The sequence below is a fragment of the Amblyomma americanum genome, chromosome 4, assembly GCF_052857255.1.
Source record: "Amblyomma americanum isolate KBUSLIRL-KWMA chromosome 4, ASM5285725v1, whole genome shotgun sequence".
Classification (NCBI taxonomy): Eukaryota; Metazoa; Arthropoda; class Arachnida; order Ixodida; family Ixodidae; genus Amblyomma; species Amblyomma americanum.
In genome coordinates, this window is record NC_135500.1 from 200,371,310 (window position 1) to 200,388,744 (window position 17,435).

The 17,435-nt window shown below is 49.6% G+C and overlaps 2 protein-coding genes across 2 annotated transcripts in view; one reads left to right on the forward strand and one right to left on the reverse strand.

The window, feature by feature from the left end:
- The window catches only part of LOC144129058 (neurobeachin-like), a 318,181-nt gene that overhangs the window by 111,157 nt on the left and 189,589 nt on the right, over positions 1-17,435 (reverse strand).
- On the forward strand, positions 8,779-12,188 carry LOC144129057 (protein mab-21-like). The gene has a single exon (XM_077662942.1). It carries the CDS (start codon positions 8,979-8,981, stop codon positions 10,074-10,076), a length of 1,098 nt encoding a protein of 365 aa, XP_077519068.1. The 5' UTR covers positions 8,779-8,978; the 3' UTR covers positions 10,077-12,188.

The window sequence follows — 17,435 nt, forward strand, 5'->3', positions numbered from 1 at the left end:
CCTCGAGAGAGAGTGCGCGCACCCGTTGCAACAAAACAGCCGGGACTCGCACGTGCATACGACAGTCGGGGCCAACGGCGGCGGCGGCGTTGACGAGGCGATCCACATACGGCATAGGTGCATGCACCTCCTCTTCGCACTGAGTAGAAAGGGTGTCGCAAGGTGCCGCCCGCCCTCCCGCACGCGTGCCTATGCGGCGACGAGACGCAATGCGCCGGCTTCACCTCACGCAGAGGGGGGGAGACTCGGCAAGGAAAGTCGGCAGAGTTGGCTGCCCCTCAACCCTCATACTTCAGTGCTAATTGTATGCACAGCCACACCGCGCGCACGCAGTTTGAAATAGGGACCCGCCAGCGCTGAAAACGGCCGCGATTAGTACTTCTCCACCTACAGGAGAGGGGTTCATTCCACTCCAAGAACAGCAGCAAAAAAGACCAGACAAGCAGCCGTTTTTCCAGAGCTGGCGCGAACGCCAACTTCCAAGGTAACACGCGCTGCGGGATTACCTTCTGTGGAGGAAACTGCGCGAAGCGTTGTTCAAGCCTTCGCATCGCTCGCTTCGCAGCGCCACGTCAGCCGCACAAGGAAAAAGGGCCGCCGGAAAGCTTTCATCACTCGGTATTAGACGCGGACGAAGAAGCCACGACTCGCGCTCGCGACAGTCAGCTCACGCGAATGGCAAGGAGGCCGTTGAGGTCATGAGCAAGGACGAGCGCATTATACTACGCGAGCCTTCTCCGCTGCTTCCGAGCATGCTCGGAATAAACGGCTATGAAAGCAGCACCCGAGAGCACGCGCATGTCTTTCCTGGTTAACCTGCGCGCTTCTACCTCACTGCTTCATCTCGCTACTTTCATCCGTATACACTGAGGTATAACGTAGCACGGTGTTAATTCCCTGCAACTGGCCATACGCGTCTGACGCGTCAGGTGAAAAAAAAAAAAAAATAACACCTATATATTGTCATGCGTGTTAGTTGCTCTCCCTTGATTTTCCACTTACTCAATGTCATGCTCAACCAGCGCGGTGCCGATCAACGGCAAAGAGGAAGTTCGGAGGGAATCGCTCGTGCTCATGAGCCCAGCCGCGACCGCTTGGCCTGTCTCTGGCGCCTGCTCCTGTGGTCCTGGTCCTCCTGTGTCCCTACGCGCTCCGCCTCGTCTGAACGACCCGTGGCAATATAACCGCTGCGAGGAAGGCACTATGGACCAGAAGTTATATACTTATAAAGTAGACTGACACACGTAGTCGAGGGTTTGACGGCATACCGTCTGGTCAGGAACCATGGTGATGCAGATTGCTGGTCATTGGCCAATGTCAAAAGATGAAAAGTCGTTTCGCAAGCACTACGGCTGCCTTGTTCACTATAGAGCAATCGGCGCACGGATTCGTCCTTTTGTAGCACCCAGTAGCGTTTTTAATGATTTAGCATAGATAGGATGTAGAATTCCGTTGTTCCTGTTTAATGTGTTAGACGATGTCTGTATGATAAGGGACTCAATATTCTGCCGTTCTGATGTGTTCTTTTCTGTTGTCAATGTTGACACACGCTTAAAAAACATGACAAGGTTTTACTCACGTTTCGACTGGGCATTAGTCTTCAGAAACTCTTATGGCTTATGGCTTTTGGGGGTCTAACATCCCAAAGCGACTCAGGCTATGAGGGACGGCGTAGTGAAGGGCTCCGGAATAATTTCGACCACCTGGGGTTCTTTAACGCGCACTGACATCGCACAGCACGCGGGCCTCTAGAATTTCGCCTCCATCGAAGTTGGACCGCCGCGGCCGGGATCGAACGCACGTCTTTCGGGTCCCTCGTTGTTCGAGGCTGCTTCTTTTCAACCGACTGGGTGCTTTGGAACACCATCTCTGGATAATGGCAGTATACGCAGGTCACGTTTGCAGTAATAGTGGCCTTCCATCAGCCTTCACATTCTTGATGGAGACAAACGTCTACACGGTTTCGCTTTTGGACTGGCGTAAGCAAGCAGGGGATCCAGCGCGCGCAGACTGCTGACATGTGAGAATGCTTTCTCAAAACTTTTGCGCGTGCTTGCCACTAAAATCCTAAGGCAGTGGACAAATTTCCTGACAGTGCATTGTCTGTAGGTTTTGATCATCGCAGCCTCTGTGCTGATGGTTTCCTCAGAAAGGACTGTAAGAGGAGCACCATCCCCTCCCTGTAATTCAGGGTCACCTCCTGCTCTCTTCGAACTCCTCGAACCACCGAAACCAAGCTGCACAAGACGTGACGCCCCCATCAAATACGCGAGTTAAATCGGCTCAAGTTTCCGTGGCCATTTTGTTAAGCTGCGCGCAAAAGTTGATTGCGTTGTAGCGTCGTTTACGCAAGGTCGCCATGGGTTGCACAACCAATGCACATGAAGGCGATGAAATACTATCTCGTGTTTGAATGAATATTGGTGCCGCCGCATTGGAGCGAGCGTGATGAGGCATCCGGTAGAAATTTGTGGAGTCACAACATTTATCGAAAAACGCCGAGAGATCTCGCAGCAGGTGCACAGAGGTGAGCCCTGTATAGATTCAGCCTGAGTCTTTATTGGACAACCCTCGTGTATGACATCCATTTGCCCAGGATCGGCTTTACCAGATGGAACTTGTTGAGAACTTTTGTCACTCTTAGTCTGCTATTTGTTTATCAGTGTAACCCTCTGCTAACTTCATACATTATTTGCAGGACATGCTCACTTACTGGACTTCCACCCTTTTGAGTCGAGAAGCAAACACGTCATTTTTTTTTCGTTGGCCCTTGTATACCGACATGGCCCGGTACTGGATAAAATCTTATTGCTTGTCCTTGTGTTGTGGCTCTTGCTATACCATGGATGACGTCTCCTATAAAGAGTTGCACTGGGTTTCTGGAGTGCAGTGTTTTCAGTATATTTAGTGACTCAGTGTAGATAATACTGTTTTCAACGCCCTCGTACACTATTTTCTCGATAGCAACAAAGACGGAATAAGTAAAATAGTCGTGAAGAAATCTGCTCCGCAAGGTGAGTATCTAGGCAGAAAACCAGAACGGCGAAAAATGCCCACTGTTCGAGCGCTTTCCCGTCATGCACAGAGACAGGTTCACGAAACAATTTGTTTAGAGCATTTGGCGGTCCATTTCTGCAATGAAACTTCGGCGGAGCATAAAAAGCGAGGCATACAAGCGGATACATAAATTAGCGAAAATTCAATTTTTTTGATATTTCTTCGCATTTAAAAGCAGCGTCCCCCGATTAAATTCATGAAATCTTCGTACGGAATGCCTGCCTTTTTTATTTCCTTCTTTCGAGCTTGCTAAGCATTGACGTGGGCTCTCTCACTGCCACTTATCCAGTGTGACCTGTGACTCAGCAAAATGTTATGTGCCCCCGTGTTGTCCCTTTTTCTATGTTGTATATGGTGCTTTCTGCTAAGGGTTAAACTGCATTTTCTAAATCTCGCACTGTGAGTAGGCTTAGGGAATCGGTAAAAATTGTGCTCTTCTCGATGTTCTGATTTATTATTTTGCCTATATATATCTACACTGACAGCACAACATTCAGTGGCGGTAAAAATGAAGTCACACTTCGGCAGCCTTATTACTTTTTCCTAGTTACACCCAGCACAACACTTCCGACGTAATTTTCTCTTTGTGAGCCGTCTTTGTAAAATTCTGTGTAGTTGGGGTATTTTTGATGTAGTGCTAACTATTGTTATCAACAGAGAAAACAACACTCAGCAGTAAAACTTATGCGTATTGCAGTAACCGAATTGTTTCTTTATGAAGTTCTCGATTTCCATAGCAACATTTACGCTTCTTGCATAGGTGTAACGTTGACACACTCATACAGTGGGTGTTATGTCTGCAGCTGCGTAAATGTGAATATTTATTTACGGTAGCATGCACAAAGCAGTAACTAACCTTTAAGGAACGGTGGTGCTACTAGCACAGTGAGTGCCAGGCTATTCAGGCTGAAGAAGTGACAGGCACAACCAAAGTCCCAAACTTTTAAGACATTAACCCAGGTCCGTTGGCGCAAGTTGCAAAGCTCCCATCCAATGAAGCTCCAGGAAATTGCGAGACAGAACTGGCAGGGACATTCACCCGCCCACACTGCTTCGGCTCCTAATCCCGCACAACCCCGACTTGCATGGAAGAAGAATGAAGACACTACTTGCAGTGGCACAGAGGCTGAGTTCCGAACAAAGAAGACTACTCAAATGACTCACTCATTAAAGACGTTTCGCAAATACTCGGCAAACGAGTTGGGTTGTGTTGGGTTTTATGGCACATAGGCAGCTAAGGCCATCATGCGCCAAGCTCAAGGTATAGAAATGGTTTTCTGTAGAATGTTTAGGAATATGAAAAATCGTCGATGGTGTAGATGGCCTAAAAATATAGAACTGCCTGGTAAAAAACAGAGAAGAAGAAACCTGGAAATAGCTAATGGTAAAAGCCACAGAGAAAGTGAGGTAGCCTCAGCGGATATCCTTGGCTGGGAAAGGATCCTGAGGCTCCCAACTAATCAAATAAAAAGCCTCAGCCTTCTTCTCAGGAATGAGAAAGTAGCTGAGGTGTACCATGCAATAAAGCGAACCAGTGGTTCAAAATTTACAGTTTTTCAAGTACCCCTGCTTCGTTTAAAAAGCTAAAAACGGAAGGTATGTTAACAATGGCATTATCATCTAAGAGCAGTGCTGGATGAAAAGGAATACATTCATTATAAAATTTAGTAAAATATTTTTTTCTTAGTGACTCAGCAAACGAGTAGGTCGCGTAGGATAAAATGAACCTACCCTATGATGCTGAGAAGCTATAGAGTGCGTTGTGTTGAGTTTTATGGCACACAGGCAGATAAGGCCACCATGCGCCAAAAGCAAGATTTAATGTCTGTTTGGTGGCAGGAAGTTTAGGGATTATTTTGTAACACCACAGCAGGTTAAGGACGTTTGCATCTTTTCGGAACGAAACAAGAGAAGAGGTTTCGACTAGTGAGTTTTCTCTCAGGAGTAAGGAAGGTTAGTTTAGTTTATGGGGGTTTAACGTTCCAAAGCGACCCGGGCTATGAGGGACGCCGAAGTGAAGGGCTCCGGAAATTTCGACCACCTGGAGTTGTTTAACGTGCACTGACATCGCACAGCACACGGGCCTCTAGAATTTCGCCTCCATCGAAATTCTAGTAAGGAAGCATGCAATGGGATGTGCTCGTTGTAAAATTATGGGAAATGCTTTTTTCTAAGTTCATCAAGTTTTGTACAGGATATTAATATGTGGTTTGTGGTGACCATCTATCCGCACCTGAGAAGCCAGATGAGCGGGAATCGCCAAGGAGGATGCCGCGGAGCATTTGCTAACAGAGAGCATCAGCTTACTATACTCTAATTCGCTTGCATGTCAAACCAGGATGTTAGCTAGCCTATAATATTTGACGCATGTAAAGTTCAGGTGTAACCGGCGCTTTCTGTGTGTACAGTCACGGACAAACGCTTGCGGGACGCAGGTGCAAGGAAAAAATTTATTCCTCCCCGGTAAGGTAAATCAGTTCGCTGAAAAGTCTAAGCATGGGGAGCATAAACATTCCTTCCTCTGGAACAATAATTTTTCCGCGAATCCGCAACCCGTAAACTATACACTTCATGACTGTGTGTACGTACTACCCCTGCAACATTTAGTGCGGCAGAGAATTGGCCGAACGCTACACGAAGACCTGCCCTGACAGGACCTCTCCGAAGTCTGTGGCTCGGCTTTCATCTAGTTTGGCCTCCTGCTAAGGCCGTTGCCTGTACCACGCATGCAAGACCCATCACTCGATTCGCCTGTTAATAATAATAATAATCGGTTTTGGGGGAAAGGAAATGGCGCAGTAACTGTCTCATATATCGTTGGAAACCTGAACCGCGCCGTAAGGGAAGGGATAAAGGAAGGGGTGGAAGAAGGAAGGAAGAAAGAGGTGCCGTAGTGGAGGACTCCGGAATAATTTCGACCGCCTGGGGATCTTTAACGTGCACTGACATCGCACAGCACACGGGCGCCTTAGCGTTTTTTCCTCCATAAAAACTCAGCCGCCGCGGTCGGGTTCGAACCCGGTTTCGTCTGCTACGGATTATCAAATGCGCCTCATTACTATCTGCACGCTCACTGCTGCAAATTTCCGCGTGGACACCATCACCTTTAATATCACTATAAATACGATGACATTTACTGACATGTATACAATGACATCTGACAAATGAAATGCGATGATTTTTAACGGCAATAAATCAGATTGTGTGCAGCGTCGACGTCAGATTTGAAATTCCGCTGCAACCTGACACTCCCGGCATTCACTCGTGCAGCATTCTTTCTTCCACTTTTTTTTTGCAAGGCACGGTATCACCCAGGAATTTCAGCACCCCTCTGAGGCCAGGTGTGGCCACATGCAACTATGACCATAGGTAGGTCATTGAGAAAACTTAAGATTGACACGAAATGCACGATATTTCCGACCAATTATGAAGGAAGAACGGACAAGACACAGAAGCAGACTGACCATTCCAAAAGAGGACCTTTTACAGTATGCGTCGAGAAGTGGGAGGAATGTCACGTTAAGCGTGCCAGTTTGCAAGCTTCCGCCCTTATAAAAATGGTCTATGGACTTCTTATAGACTCCATTGCCTTCCTATAGATATTTCTTTTTGTCTGTTCATAGTTCTACAGACTGTCCATAGAGAAAAGTTACTAAAAGTGTATGCCCATAAATCTATAGATAGACAGCTCTCTATAGGGTTTACGTATAGAGAGTCTACAGACTGTCTAGAAAAATTTTTTGTAAGGAAGCGGCATACTTGGACCGGAGAAAGACGTGACATGCTACCGGCTGCCAACTAATTTATTAAGAAGAAAGAGATAGAAAGAAAAGAAAATAGTCAGGTACCTTCCAAACAGACCTCGTAAGCCGAATACGACATGACATGTGAGGGGACATAGAATGTTTGCAGTTGGGCGAACGTTGAGGAAATCGCTGGCAGTCGTATACGGGTATAGCTCCAATATGAAAGGGGAACGGCCGGTTTGCACAAAAGAACCAATTATGTTATTGCTTCTTTGATGAAGCTGAAAATGTTTCATGGGCACCATCCGTCCAGGGAAAACTATTAGAACACAGGGGACAATGACGTTTTTCATTCGCATTCATGGATGCATGAGCAATGATTGGCTGAACGCGGATAATGTGTTGCCTTTCATATTGGAGCTAACTGCACAGTGACGAGGAGTCTAATATGCAAGTTAAGTCACCGTTGAATGCGCTATGAGAAAACGCGCAGCGCAAATTAACGTACTGATGACTAACGACTTGATACTGAAACACAGCGCATAAGAAGAGTTTTAACGCTTGACGCTTTTCCTCGATAGACGGTAAAAATTTCCCAATGAACACATATCGTGCGCGTCCTTGGCCACTGCTATAGGACATTTCTCGGTTTGAGCACATATGCTATATACTGCTTTCCACATATGCCACCGCGGTGGCTCAGTGGTTATGGCGCTCGGCTGCTGACCCGAAAGACGCGGGCTCGATCCCGGCCGCGGAGGTCGAATTTCGATGGAGGCGAAATGCTAGAAGTCCGTGCACTGTGCGATGTCAGCGCACGATAAAGAACCCCAGGTGGTCGAAATTTCCGGAGCCCTTCACTACGGCGTGCCTCATAGCCTATAGTCGCCTTGGGACGTTAAATCATCATAAGCCCAAGCTTTCCACACATGACAGATAGGAAGCGATCTAATTCAACAAAAATGGCAGCATTAACTCGGCGTCAATGTATTTGTATACGTACACGACAGCAAGCGGACAGGATGTGCAGAGTAGCGCACGCGCAGATTTACACGCATATATGCATGCATAATAAATTACCGCTGCTCTGCGCGCTCGAGCACTTCTCTTTTGTAGGTTTCACGACGCAATGTATCTACAGCTTCAAAAGCGCAGGCGATGGACAACGCGCGCCCAACGCGGTTATCCGACACCGGTCAGCTGAACTCTGCAGGGAATACCCCACATTTAGATTGCGACAGTTAAAGCCACGCAAAGCGGGCGGGCGCTTCCATTGCCGCATATAACTTTAACGATATTGATAGTGAACTGTAGAGAATGGGCAAATTCCACAGGCAGCGTCCTACAAATTGCCACCGCAACCATTGCAGACACGCCAAGAGCAACGAAGACGCAGGCGGCACGCTGCGGTGTGACGTTTCTGATCAGTTCACTGAAACGGACAGGACAGCCGACGGCATAACGCTGCGGTGCAGGCACACATTCAAATGAATGATCGCAGCCAAAGTGACACAAATGAAGAAAGATACGGACTGCGACGAAGTGCGAAATGCAGGATAATGCACTCATAAAAGCGGGAAATTCGACGTAAACAATTTGCTGCGGGGGATTTGAACTCGATCGCCGAGCGTGGAGTAGGGCACAAGGATCGGCGCCACACGAAGATCCGTCGACTGCTGCATCAAGGGATGTGCCACACCTTACCAGAACTAAGCCCAAAAGGGAAACCGTTTGCGGGTGAAAGTCAGTCCATATATGTGCCGTCAATGAGGCCACGGAACAGATTTCGAAACGAGAGACGCGGTCAGGTTCCACAAAAATTCATCAGCGTGGAGCAAGCACGCTGAACACGAGACGCAGACGGCAGCAGGCGTAGTAAGCAGGCGGCGCAGCCCGCGTCGCACAGCGGCGACGGGCAGAATGACAACTGCGCCGGCGAGGAGCTTAGCGTGGGGACGAGCGCCGGCGGCAGAGGAGGAGGAGGGATCCCCCGGCGCAGCCACGAAGGCGGAGTCATGGGCGGAGCGGGCCGGTCGGTCGGCCTCGCCCGCGCCGCTGCCTCCGCCGCCGCTGCGCCGAGGCCGCCGCCGTCGCTGAAGCTCCACAGTACGGGCAGACAGCAGAGCCCGAGCGAAGTGGCCACGGCGGCCGGCGACCGGCAGCGGTAGCATCACCATGTTGGTGCCGTCGGACATGATGGGCGCCCAGTCCAAGCTGCTCTACCAGCTGAACAAGTTCTACGGCGAGCGCGTGCAGACGCGCAAGGCGGCCGTGGCGAAGACGCTGCGCGAGGTGTGCCGCGTGGTGCAGGACGTGCTCAAGGAGGTCGAGGTGCAGGAGCCGCGCTTCATCTCCTCGCTCAACGACTGCAACGGCCACTACGAGGGCATGGAGGTCATCTCGCCCACAGAGTTCGAGGCCGTGCTCTACCTGAACCAGATGGGCGTGTTCAACTTCGTGGACGACGGCACGCTGCCCGGCTGCGCCGTGCTCAAGCTGAGCGACGGCCGCAAGCGCTCCATGTCGCTCTGGGTGGAGTTCATCACGGCCTCGGGATACCTGTCGGCGCGCAAGATCCGCTCGCGCTTCCAGACGCTCGTGGCGCAGGCCTGCGACAAGTGCAGCTACCGGGACAGCGTCAAGATGCTGGCGGACACGAGCGAAGTGCGGCTGCGCATCCGCGAGCGCTACGTCGTGCAAATCACGCCGGCCTTCCGCTGCGCCGGCCTATGGCCGCGCTCGGCCGCCCACTGGCCCGTGGCGCACATCCCGTGGCCGAACCCCAACCTCGTGGCCGAGGTCAAGGCGGAGGGCTTCGACCTGCTCTCCAAGGAGTGCGCCACCCTGCAGGGCAAGCAGTCGTCCATGGAGGGCGACGCCTGGGTCCTCTGCTTCCTGGACGCCGAGAACCGACTCCTGTCCGGGGGCTGCCGCCGCCGCTGCCTCAGCGTGCTCAAGACTCTGCGCGACCGGCACCTGGACCTGCCGGGGAACCCGGTGTCCGCCTACCACCTCAAGACGCTGCTCCTGTACGAGTGCGAGAAGCACCCGCGGGAACTCGAGTGGGACGACGCCTGCCTCGGGGACCGGCTCAACGGCATCCTGCTGCAGCTCATCTCGTGCCTGCAGTGCCGCCGCTGCCCGCACTACTTCCTGCCGCACCTGGACCTCTTCAAGGGAAAGTCGGCCGGCGCGCTCGAGAACGCGGCCAAGCAGACGTGGAGGCTCACGCGGGAGCTGCTCACGAACCCCAGGTCGCTGGAGAAGCTCTGAGCCTCCGCGGGGCGCGAAAAGGCGCCCGTGGAAGCCAGCGGTGACGGTGCACGACACACGCAACTCGCGTCAGTGCGTTCCGCGACTCCAGCTCCAGGATTGTCCACCGACATCTCCACTGGGGAGGGACCCGGGGCTACGGTGGCGACTACACACCCACCCTGTGCCTCCGAGCGAAGTACGGCCGTGTCTCCCGAGTGCGAGAGTAAATGCAGCGGTGGCCGGCGGGGCGCCTTGCCGCGCCGTGTGCGATCTCGTCGACCAGTGTGAGACGGCGACGGATGAACGCGACTGGAAGGACACCGTGGTGTTGTGGCCTGAACCTTCCGAGTTGGCGCTCCGCACGCCCGCTGTAGGTATTTATTGTCGAACTCTTAGCATCCCCGTGCTGACTATGTCGATGTATGCATAGGTCCCCGCGCAAGACTAGTCCCGAATACACTCAATGTCTCAAACCTGCAGGTCACTCTGATATAGTATAGCCGCACGCGGAGTCAGAATGGTTGCTTGTGCATGCGCCTCCCTTCGTGTTCTTGAGAGGCGCTTAGGAAAAAATAAAAAAGCTAGAAGATATCGATGTCACGCAATGGGCGTCAGTGCGTTGACCTCGGGAACGACAAGACAATAAGCACTGCGGTTCCATGCCTACGCCTATATCATCGCAGGCTGACAGGATGAAGTTACGGCCCAAGCATTAGTAAGATGTCGCACCCTTCTACTAGCGAAAATGGCAGCGGTTACAGCAAAATGCGATTCGATTAACACCTGCGTTGTGTAGCTATAGCGCAATCGCGCACAAAAACTTCAGGGGCAACTTCGCAGTAAAAAGACAGCCTGGATGGGCTGCTTCAATTGAGCGCTTCCTGAAAAAGAGGATGCGTTTCTGACAGAGCCCTGGCAACCGACAATTTGGCTTTTAATTAGAAGTGAGCACACGCAGGAACAGAATACCACAGTCAATTTGTTCTGTCCCATGCGTGGCACACAATCCAACATTCTATAGCCTCAATCCGTAAGCCAGACGCGCGCGATCATAGCGAGGTGCAAACGCACACATACATATATGTGAGCGCCGCTCAAGTTGTTTGCGGTACGAACTGGCCACTTGTCGAGGACCCGACTCGGGCAACTGACTCGACGCGTGGAAGCTGCGTCAGCCAATCACGGCGTGCACTCAAAAAGCGTGAACTAATGGGTTGAGATGTCAAATTTTATTTTTATTTTTGTAATCGGCGCTTGCCATGGCAAGGCTACATAAGGAAACGGCAGAAGTGAGTCGTGGATATGAACTTTAGGAACCCTCCAAATTAAATGTGTCACGCCTTCGCCAGTGAGTTCACATGTTGCACGAGACATTCGAACCGGCCGCCTATTTAGAGCTGGGGTTACATGTCGCCAAAGAAGAGTGACAAGGTGACACCGCTCTCACTTGTGGAAGGCGCAGAAGCAACTTTTAACGAGCAGCGTACCAAGAATTGAAGGCCTGTGCCACGATGAGGACCGCTCGATCATTTTCGTCCCCCCACCCTAAAAAAAAGCGCTTCTTGCATTACATGTCCTATTTTGCCGACCTGCGCGGGCTTGGTGTTCAACTGCTAACAGCAAGGCTGTTATTGTTATTGGTTACGATTACTAACTACCTGGTAGTCGTTACTCTTTTCAGGAACAAAGTGCAGAGTGACGATAGATTGCTCTTTCTTTCAAATGCTCCTTACACACGGGAGTAATTAACAGAAGCGGTGGCGACCTCTATACAGTTGTAAATAAACCAATGTCGATCATTTCCCCCATAAATAGCGTGGTTTCAAACCTGCCATGTTTCGTAGTAGCGTTAATAAGAGTATAGCACGCAAGCCTGTAATTATGTACCGTGCGATAATCATGTGCGGCGCAGTTGGAGAGCATTAGAAAAGAATATGTGAATAGGTGTCTAGCTGTGCATACGCAGGCGTATTTTGAAGAGGCCAAGGGGAAAACAAAGCTGTGTACAACTGTTTTCTATATCACTGTTGTCTTGACGTGTCCTCGTGTTGACCACTGCCCGGTTTGTTGTGGAAAAATATATAAAGAAAAGCGAAGCCAGAGAAGAAAAATAAACTGGTTAGCCCCATATTATGTGCCTTCAATCCATACCAGATACGAGTCGGGGTTTCTGCGGCAAAGCAGACAGACTTCCATGGCCCGCTGATCAGCGAAGTCAAGACGCTTATCTGATAAGTGCCAAGACACTTTCAGTAATGAAACAGAGGCCTTACTACCCGTTTATCAGTGAAAGGAAACCTGACTCGCTGTTTTTCACACGCTCGCACGTTAGCCCAGCCTCTGCCATTCTAAAGTATATATAATGCGCAACCCCAAAATTCATTGGCGATAGAGGCACTTTAGCCTGTCTGTGGCGAGACCTGCACAAACGTGCGAGTGCGCCGAATATAGTGAGTAAACACGCGGAGAAAACTTGTATTCTGGCTATGCCTGTCAAAATGCGCCAGACTCTACACGCCCACGTCATTTTGTACAGAGTGCCATGATGGGTTCTGCAAGCGACAGTTCTCGCATGATATATCATTAAAACGAAACAGGAGGCACAGTGTACTTTGCAGACAACCGCGTGACAGAACGTCACTGTCAAAATGTCTCGCCCTCTCCCAGCCACTCTCTCCAATTGTTTAATTAGCTGTTTATTTAGAAAGGGAAGATCGAGGCCGTTTGTTTTGGGAGGGGGGGGGGGGGTGGTGATTGGGTTGTTAAGGAAGGGAGAAGAACAGAGATCTATTAGATACATGGGGGGAACTCCAGGGCGGTGGAGCCGCGCACTACACTGCGCACAACATTGCTATGCAGATGACATTTATTTTAGTGTATTTGTCCGTCGCTTCCAAGACGCCGTTAGCTCCGGCTCTGGAATCCTCAGCATCAGAGGGAATACCACGTTTGCCGTTTGCTAGTGGAAGCCTCAGCAATGCATAACTAGCTGGTACAGATCGGCACTTCATATAAAGCCTAAATCGCAGTCCTGCCGCATCAAGGCTCTAAAGTGGGACAGAAGTAGACTATTCTCACATACATAAAAGCCTCAATGCCCACTGCTGCCCAAACACTCACACAGTGCGCGGAACCCATCAAGAGTTCTCGATTGAGCGTTCGGCGGTCATCGAAAAGTCCGAGCTCGTCTACTGAAGCTAGATCTACGTGTTTTTAACGAGGATTTGAAGTGGCCGGTGGCATAGTCGTAGAGAGACACGAGTTGTTCAAGGGTCCCCAATAGAACCAAATGTTAACGGTCAGGTCATGCAGTTCGACGTGACCATGCATGCACAGTTAGGGAGCTATGGAAAACACCGGAAAAGATCGAGGAATGGATCGAGAAAACGATCGCTATGAAAAAAGGGGCTGGACTGCTGGCTGCCCGCATATATCTCTCGTGCACGGGAACATATGCGCCGGACGGAGAACGCTGCGCAGCGAAGTTTATAAAGGGGCAAATCGAATTTCGCCTGTGTCTATGTAAGATACCGCGTTCTAATCACGAAGACAAGAGACTTACCGAAAGAGGAGCTTTTATACGCTATATAAAAATAAGAATAAAAATACAGGTGTCGCCACCACCGGCCGATGTCGTAAGTAAACTGCGTGCAAACACAAAATTTCGTGCGCTCATCCCAGAGGCCAGACTATACACACTGCCATTCACATCAAAACGGCGATCACGGAGTCTTTTTCGGTGTAGGCTTCACGAGTCCGAATAGGGGAGGGAAAATTTTAAAACTCAATTCTTTTAAACTCAATTTAAACTCAATTTTGCTGCCGCAGAAACGTTAGAACAGAAAGGAAGGGCCAGAGAATCCAGTTTTACTGAGAACAATAGTTATCCTCAAAGTCTCTTTAGCGTTAGATGCGAACTTCCTCAACCAATGCATTCAGTTAGCTTACTTTTCCACTCAAACGATTACTTCACTCAACAAGGTCTATACTGCCGGCTAGTTCTGCGCATATTGCTGGCATATACTAAACACTATTAAACGGAGCGCTACGGCAACAACACGTTGACGCGGAATAATCAAAGCTCCCGACATCTGCACGCCCAGATCAATTCCCACACTCCCAAAGACTAGATCTGGTACGATCAATGTCGATTGAATAGGGCTCACAAACTTCTGCTCCAACACATTTTTTTGGGTACACGTCTGTGTGCGTTTGATGAAACCACGGTAAAAGGATCCGGAAGCGAGTTACAATTTGTGTGCGCGTCTATCGATAGCAGCGAGCATTCCTATTCGTATGCATTGCTTAATCGCCACTCGAAAAAGCAAAGAGAACATTCTTAGAGCGTTCGACGCAAAATCGCGAGCTGAGCAGCAGCGAGCGTGCAGAAGGTGTTTGCACGTCACTTTACATTCCTCTACCGCACATGGAACATGTAACAATGTAAAGCAGGCACACCTTAACGACACAATTAAGCCTCTAAATACTGTCATGTGGCATGCTGCGGGCGCGTTGCATGCGTGTAAAGGTTTGGTTTGCTTTATGGGGGTTTAACGTCCCAAAGCGACTCAGGCTATGAGGGACTCCGTAGTGAAGGGCTCCGAAAATTTCGACCACCTGGGGTTCTTTAACGTGCACTGACATCGTACAGTACACGGGTCTCTAGAATTTCGCCTCCATCGAAATTCGACCGCCGCGGCCGGCATCGAACCCGCGTCTTTCGGGCCGGCAGCCGAGCGCCATAACCACTCAGCCACCGCGGCGGCTGCACGTGTGTAAAGAATCATCTGGTACACAGTGGCATGGGAACATATATAGCCACAAGGGCGACATGAAAACAAAAGAAAATACGAGATACCGTTCGTTTTAGAGTCTAGCTGCAGGCGTCTTTGACGCTGCCTTTACAGACGCGGCGTTCGATAATGTATCCAGGATACAACACCCTAACGCGAACTACGCTCGAGGTATGGAAGCAACACACAAATGTGTTTTGAGTTTTCGAAGGCAACACAAACATTTTGCCAAGCGACAAGAACAATACAGTACGGCGTAAACACCGGACGCTACCTATTATGCGTGTAGTTCCCAACATCTTTCAAGTCCTTCGAAGAGTATAGACCTGTTCTCCTGCAACTGCAATTCATCCAAATTTACTGCTGCACAAGAACACACGATATGTCTTCCCGTATACATGCATCTCGGCATCACAGCAATGATGAACAGAGCCAAAATTATGCGAGGCCCTATCACACGCCATCGCGCGACGCTGAGGACGTATCAGTGAGAGCGAGCTTGAAGAACCAGAAGCCGGCCCGGATAGGAGCCGGCCATCTTGGATCGATATAAGGGAGCATCCTCCCGGCCAGCCCGCCCGTCATGGCTGCGAATCATACACACAGGCCTATACAGGCTAAGGGGAGCTCAGCGGGCCGTCGAAAATGCGTTTATACTCGCGTTCTTCACAGCCAACAGTTAATCAGACATTAAAAAAAACGTAACAAGAAAACAGCGAGCACGAAGAGGACTCGCGAATAGCGAAACAATATTTTTTTAATATTTACTGCTCGCTACATACATTGTTGGTTAGTTTTTTTGGGGAAAGGAAATGGCGCAGTATCTGTCTCATATATCGTTGGACACCTGAACCGCGCCGTAAGGGAAGGGATAAAGGAGGGAGTGAAAGAAGAAAGGAAGAAGAGGGGCCGTAGTGGAGGGCTCCGGAATAATTTCGACCACCTGGGGATCTTTAACGTGCACTGACATCGCACAGCACACGGGCGCCTTAGCGTTTTGTCTCCATAAAGACGCAGCCGCCGCGGTCGGGTTCGAACCCGGGAACTCGCTATACATTGTATTTCTTGGTTTCCAACGCATGTTTTTTTTTTTCAGCCGAGCGAACAGTGCAGAGTGTTCCAACAGTCGTCTAAATTGTTAGTACTGAAAAATACACACCGACAATGTTCTTTACTCGTTTACGACTGGCGTATATGCACGTTTTAAAACTACTTTAATATACACGAACCGCATACAGAGTTAAGCCTCCGTATGCGCAAACATTCGAAATGTTTGAAATATACTCACATAATTACCACAGAGATTAGGTCTTTTTTTTTTTCAGTACTGCTAAACGGTCTGTGGAGAATAGCTTGGGGGGACTATATAGTGCACAATCTTATGACGTAGAGGCGGCACGGAAACTAAGCTTGAACACGGCGCCGGGGTCCAGCCGCATTCGCGTTCACCTGTTTAAGAGAGCTACGACTGTGTGCGACCACACGCCATGACTTTTGATTTCCATGAAATCTCTCGTACTTATGCACATCCCTTTGGAGCAACGTGCCCCATGAACTTTTCGCGCCGCCCGTACATTTGCAAGGGCCATTGATACCTGCGGCTGACATCGTAAACAAGAAACTAAACGGGAGGTGTACAGGAAGGTTAGGTACAGAAAAACCTTCATTAAAGGCATATATAGCTGCAACTATGCGTGTTCCTCAATGTCAAATATGCACAGAAAAAGTGAGGCCTTTCTCGTCGGCACGACCGCTATGTGAAAATAAATTCGTTTCGCTCGCGTAGCAATAATTTGATACCTCTGTTGAAGCAGCCTTATCGCCGAGGTGTACATGAGCAGCTAGCTCAGAAAGCAAAATACAAAACTCGCAAAACCGCCTTACAGCCCAGGGGAATCTTTTTCGTGTTATTGTGGACATTTTCAGTCATTTCTATCGGTGACACCAGCCTGCAGTGCACTTTACAGTCAGTTTCCGACAGCAAGAGAGTTGCGACGCTGTTAATCGTCAGCCACGCGTGGTGCACGAGCGCGGTGTTATCGCGACGCCACTGTATAGCAAGGCACACGACGCAGCTCGGATTAGATTTCGCAGAAAATAAAATAAGTGAAAAAAAAAACAATGTATGCCAACTATAAATATAACACCCACTATGAGATCCTACACTGACTTTCAGCGGACAGCCAGCTCACGTTTTTTTTTTTTTTACAATAGAGGGATTTTACAAGCCCGTGTCGCAATTGTTGCTGTTGTGAAACTCTGGACTCGAATATTGCGCACCTCGCGACTGACGTAACTGCGATAAAGTACGACGGTAAAAAACGAACAAATCCGCGTTTCGTTCACAGGTGGAAAACACACCGGCGACTGTCTCAGAAAGACGCGCAACGTTAACTGCAAACTATCACTGCTGCGTAAACACAATAGGAGAAGAACAAACCTCTGCTTTCAGTTGTCAAATTGTTAAAATACTTATGAGCTGGAATACATGGTCAAGGAATTAATATACATGCAAGCAGAAACACGCCAGACAAGGGACGCTGAACGTGTCATATAGCCTGCACACCCTTGCAATGGGTCACGT